The 6,000-nt window shown below is 39.9% G+C and overlaps 1 protein-coding gene across 1 annotated transcript in view; it reads left to right on the plus strand.

The window, feature by feature from the left end:
- Positions 1 to 5,762, plus strand: part of arid3c (AT rich interactive domain 3C (BRIGHT-like)) — a 57,061-nt gene extending 51,299 nt beyond the window's left edge. The window contains exon 8 of the mRNA XM_062023954.1: positions 5,584 to 5,762. Within this exon, the coding sequence (XP_061879938.1) occupies positions 5,584 to 5,762 (179 nt within the window). The remainder of the gene's footprint in view (positions 1 to 5,583) is intronic.
- Positions 5,763 to 6,000: the final 238 nt, after the last annotated feature.

A 6,000-nucleotide genomic window follows, 5' to 3' on the forward strand; every position in this document is an offset into this window, starting at 1 on the left:
TGATCTAGTCAAGTCAAGTCAAGTCAAGTCAATTTTATTTATATAGCACGTTTTCAACAACTTTTAAATTGAACCAAAGTGCTTTACAGGTTAAAAAAGCATAGAGCAAAAAACAAAACAAAACAAAACGAACAAAGAACATAAACAATGAATGTGCTGAACAAGATAGTGCAAATGCAATACGGTAAAAGGGGTCGAATAAAAAGTAAAAATTTGCAGAATAAAAATAATAATAATAAAAGTGCGAAAAATTGAAAAATAAAACTAAAGCGAAGGGGTGGGAGGGGGGGACTAGAAATGGTGGCCTAGTGGGCGGACTCAGCTCAGGCCAAAGGATCTAGTGACGCACACCGACAATATAATTATAATGGGGGACTTAAATATCCATATGAATACCCCATCAGACCCTCCGTGCGTGGCGCTCCAGACTATAATTGATAGCTGTGGTCTTACACAAATAATAAATGATCCCATGCATCCCACGCATCGCACGCAACGCAACTGTAATACGATAGATCTAGTGCTTGTCAGGGGTGTCACCACCTTCAAAGTTATGATACTCCCGTATACTTAAGTAATGTCCGATCATTACCTTATAAAATTCGAAGTTCTGACTCATTGTCAACAAGCTAATAATAATAACTGCTTTAGCAGCCGCAACATTAATGCTGCCACAACGATGACTCTTGCTGGCCTACTGCCTTCGGTAATGGCACCATTCCCAAATTATGTGGGCTCTATTGATAACCTCACTAACAACTTTAACGACGCCCTGCGCGAGACCATTGATAGTATAGCACCGCTAAAGCTAAAAAGGGCCCCTAAAAGGCGTACCCCATGGTTTACAGAAGAAACTAGAGCTCTTAAATTATCATGTAGAAATCTGGAATGCAAATGGCGCGCGACTAAACTTGAGGTTTTCCATCAAGCATGGAGTGATAGTTTAATAATTTATAAACGCATGCTTACCTTAGCTAAAGCTAAATACCACTCAAATCCCATCCGCCTCAACAAAAACGATCCTAAATATTTGTTCAGTACAGTGGCATCGCTAACCCAACAAGGGACTCCTCCCAGTAGCTCCACCGACTCGGCAGATGACTTTATGAATTTCTTTAATAAGATAATGTAACTCATTAGAAAGGAGATTAAAGACAATGCATCGCAGCTACAACTGGGCTTTATTAACACAGATACGAATGTACATACGACGGATATTGCCCTCCAAAATAGTCGCTCTCTTTTTGATTAAATAAGATTAGAGGAACTCCTATGGCGTGTAAATGGGATAAAACAAACAACATGTTTACTTGACCACTTCCTGGGAAACTTATCAAGAAACTGTTTGTAATATTAGGACCATCAGTGCTAAATATTATAAACTTATCACTTTCCTCTGGCACTGTTCCCCTAGCATTCAAAAAAGCGGTTATTCATCCTCTGCTCAGAAGACCTAACCTCGATCCTGACCTCATGGTAAACTACCTTCCGTTTATTTTTGAAAATCCTCGAAAAAATTGTTGCACAGCAGCTAAATGAACACTTAACATCCAACAATCTCTTTGAACCCTTTCAATCCGGTTTCAGGGCAAATCACTCTATGGAGACAGCCCTCGCAAAAATGACTAATGATCTAGTGCTAACGATGGATGCTGATGCGTCATCCATGTTGCTGCTTCTTGATCTTAGCGCTGGAGGAAGGCGGGGTACACCCTGGACAAGGAAGGCGTGGTACAAACTGGACAAGAAAGGCGGGGTACACCCTGGACAAGAAAGGCGGGGTACACACTGGACAAGGAAGACAGTGTACACTCTGGACAAGGAAGGCGTGGTACAAACTGGACAAGGAAGATGGAGAACACCCTGGACAAGAAAGGCGGGGTACACACTGGACAAGAAAGGCGGGGTACGCCCTGGACGAGGAAGGTGTGGTACACCCTGGACAAGGAAGACGGTGTACGCCCTGGACAAGGAAGGCAGGGTACACACTTGACAAAGAAAGTGGGGTACACCCTGGACAAGGAAGGTGTCGTACACACTGGACAAAGAAGGCCGGGTGCACACTGGACAAGGAAGACGGGGTACACCCTGGACAAGGAAGGTGAGGTACACCCTGGACAAGGAAGGCGGGGTACACCATGGACAAGGAAGACGGTGTACACCCTGGACAAAGAAGGTGAGATACAGACTGGACAAGGAAGGCGGTGTACACCCTGTCAAACGATTAAAATATTTAATCGCGACTAAACGCATTCTGTTCATAGTTAACTCAAAATCCACTACGATTAATCGCAGATAGATACAGTTATTCATCATTACTAAGTGTATGCTTTAGTGAAATGTTTATTAAACATATTTTAATCAGCTCAACACAATATGGCCATGAACACACTTTCAACAACAATACAAAATGACCTGCAGTGTGTTGGTGTATCCCTGACAGAGTTTGTATTCCTGCTGTAGGAGCACTTGCATTCAGAGGAGGAGCTACACTTCCATGTTTAGATAGCAGTTTCACGCATTAATAACATAAAATGTGGATTGTTTCGATCATGCTTTGATTGTCAAAGATGTTTGCTCATGTCATCTGTGATGTTTCTACCTGAATGAATGCCTCTGACATTCTGTACATGACATGTTGTGCACGTTATTGGTAGCTCCGCATGACAACGCTTTGACCGTCTCCATTTATTAGTAAAATCAGTCTGCTAATCATTCTGTAATTGAGGACTATAACAGAATATTTTCCTCATATTCCTCAATTGATGTACTAGCATTTATTTAGGTAGAAATATCACAGATTACATTACAAAACAAAACACACGTCCAGAATGATATCCACGCACGCTAAAATGTGTGTGAATAAATGTGTCACTACATTTAATACACAGCACCAATCACTAAGATTATTATTGATTTATGCTGTCATTGGTTTGTATTATTTTTCATCATCAGAAGCTGCCTCACCTGACAGCAAAAGTAAGAGGAGAGGATGTGTAGTCATGGTAAGAATAAAGTTGGACAGGTGGGCTTTTTTAACATGAAGTTTCTTATCCAAGTGTGCTTTTTAACATGATGTTTGTTCTCCAGGTGTGCTTTTTAACATGATGTTTGTTCTCCAGGTGTGCTTTTTAACATGATGTTTGTTCTCCAGGTGTGCTTTTTAACATGTTTGTTCTCCAGATGTGCTTTTTAACATGATGTTTCTTCTCCAGGTGTGCTTTTTAAAATGATGTTTGTACTCCAGGTGTGCTTTTTACCATGATGTTTCTTCTCCAGGTGTGCTTTTTAACATGATGTTTGTTCTCCAGGTGTGCTTTTTACCATGATGTTTGTTCTCCAGGTGTGCTTTTTAACATGATGTTTCTTCTCCGGGTGTGCTTTTTAACATGATGTTTGTTCTCCAGGTGTGCTTTTTACCATGATGTTTGTTCTCCAGGTGTGCTTTTTAACATGATGTTTCTTCTCCGGGTGTGCTTTTTAAAATTATGTTTGTTCTCCAGGTGTGCTTTTTAAAATTATGTTTGTTCTCCAGGTGTGCTTTTTACCATGATGTTTCTTCTCCAGGTGTGCTTTTTAACATGATGTTTCTTCTCCAGGTGTGCTTTTTAACATGATGTTTGTTCTCCAGGTGTGCTTTTTAACATGATGTTTCTTCTCCAGGTGTGCTTTTTAACATGATGTTTCTTCTCCAGGTGGGCTTTTTAACATGATGTTTCTTCTCCAGGTGGGCTTTTTAACATGATGTTTCTTCTCCAGGTGTGCTTTTTAACATGATGTTTCTTCTCCAGGTGTGCTTTTTAAAATTATGTTTGTTCTCCAGGTGTGCTTTTTAACATGATGTTTCTTCTCCAGGTGGGCTTTTTAACATGATGTTTCTTCTCCAGGTGTGCTTTTTAACATGATGTTTCTTCTCCAGGTGTGCTTTTTAACATGATGTTTGTTCTCCAGGTGTGCTTTTTAACATGATGTTTCTTCTCCAGGTGTGCTTTGTAAAATGATGTTTGTACTCCAGGTGTGCTTTTTACCATGATGTTTCTTCTCCAGGTGTGCTTTTTAACATAATGTTTGTTCTCCAGGTGTGCTTTTTAACATGATGTTTGTTCTCCAGGTGTGCTTTTTAACATGATGTTTGTTCTCCAGGTGTGCTTTTTAACGTGATGTTTGTTCTCCATGTGTGCTTTTTAACATGATGTTTGTTCCCCACGTGTGCTTTTTAATATTATGTTTGTACTCCAGGTGTGCTTTTTAAAATGATGTTTGTATTCCAGGTGTGCTTTTTAACATGAAGTTTGTTCTCCATGTGTGCTTTTTAAAATGATGTTTGTACTCCAGGTGTGCTTTTTAACGTGATGTTTGTACTCCAGGTGTGCTTTTTAACATGATGTTTCTTCTCCGGGTGTGCTTTTTAACATGATGTTTGTTCTCCAGGTGTGCTTTTTACCATGATGTTTGTTCTCCAGGTGTGCTTTTTAACATGATGTTTCTTCTCCGGGTGTGCTTTTTAAAATTATGTTTGTTCTCCAGGTGTGCTTTTTAAAATTATGTTTGTTCTCCAGGTGTGCTTTTTACCATGATGTTTCTTCTCCAGGTGTGCTTTTTAACATGATGTTTCTTCTCCAGGTGTGCTTTTTAACATGATGTTTGTTCTCCAGGTGTGCTTTTTAACATGATGTTTCTTCTCCAGGTGTGCTTTTTAACATGATGTTTCTTCTCCAGGTGGGCTTTTTAACATGATGTTTCTTCTCCAGGTGGGCTTTTTAACATGATGTTTCTTCTCCAGGTGTGCTTTTTAACATGATGTTTCTTCTCCAGGTGTGCTTTTTAAAATTATGTTTGTTCTCCAGGTGTGCTTTTTAACATGATGTTTCTTCTCCAGGTGGGCTTTTTAACATGATGTTTCTTCTCCAGGTGTGCTTTTTAACATGATGTTTCTTCTCCAGGTGTGCTTTTTAACATGATGTTTGTTCTCCAGGTGTGCTTTTTAACATGATGTTTCTTCTCCAGGTGTGCTTTGTAAAATGATGTTTGTACTCCAGGTGTGCTTTTTACCATGATGTTTCTTCTCCAGGTGTGCTTTTTAACATAATGTTTGTTCTCCAGGTGTGCTTTTTAACATGATGTTTGTTCTCCAGGTGTGCTTTTTAACATGATGTTTGTTCTCCAGGTGTGCTTTTTAACGTGATGTTTGTTCTCCATGTGTGCTTTTTAACATGATGTTTGTTCCCCACGTGTGCTTTTTAATATTATGTTTGTACTCCAGGTGTGCTTTTTAAAATGATGTTTGTATTCCAGGTGTGCTTTTTAACATGAAGTTTGTTCTCCATGTGTGCTTTTTAAAATGATGTTTGTACTCCAGGTGTGCTTTTTAACGTGATGTTTGTACTCCAGGTGTGCTTTTTAACATGATGTTTGTTCTCCAGGTGTGCTTTGTAACATGAAGTTTGTTCTCCAGGTGTGCTTTTTAACATGTTGTTTGTTCTCCAGATGTGCTTTTTAACATGATGTTTCTTCTCCAGGTGTGCTTTTTAACATGATGTTTCTTCACCAGGTGTGCTATTTAACATGATGTTTGTTCTCCAGGTGTGCTTTTTGCTGGCCAGTCATCCATAGCAGGAATGACAGGACACGGTGGTAAAACACACAGCGACTGTCCCACTCAGGCAAAGAGCAGTCCCGTGCACTTCCATCCATCGTGTTCTTCCTCGTCTTCATCTTCGTCCTCTGTCCATGAACACAGAATCTCTGTGTCCTCACCCTGAGATGTCTCCTCCTACTCCTCCACCAGGAAATCATCTCCACGCTTCCAACCTAGGAAGCTTCCTGTTTGTGCTTCCTGTGGGTCCTTAAATAGAATTTTATAAACTGTTAGGAGACCAATCTTTACTTCTGCTTCTCATCAAACTCAGCTGAAAAATTCATCTTCAACTAACGAAAGAAACATCACTAAAACTTCAACCGACCAAAGAAACCTCACTAAAACTTCAACCAACTAAAGAA

This window comes from Entelurus aequoreus, linkage group LG17 (genome assembly GCF_033978785.1).
Source record: "Entelurus aequoreus isolate RoL-2023_Sb linkage group LG17, RoL_Eaeq_v1.1, whole genome shotgun sequence".
NCBI classification, from domain to species: Eukaryota; Metazoa; Chordata; class Actinopteri; order Syngnathiformes; family Syngnathidae; genus Entelurus; species Entelurus aequoreus.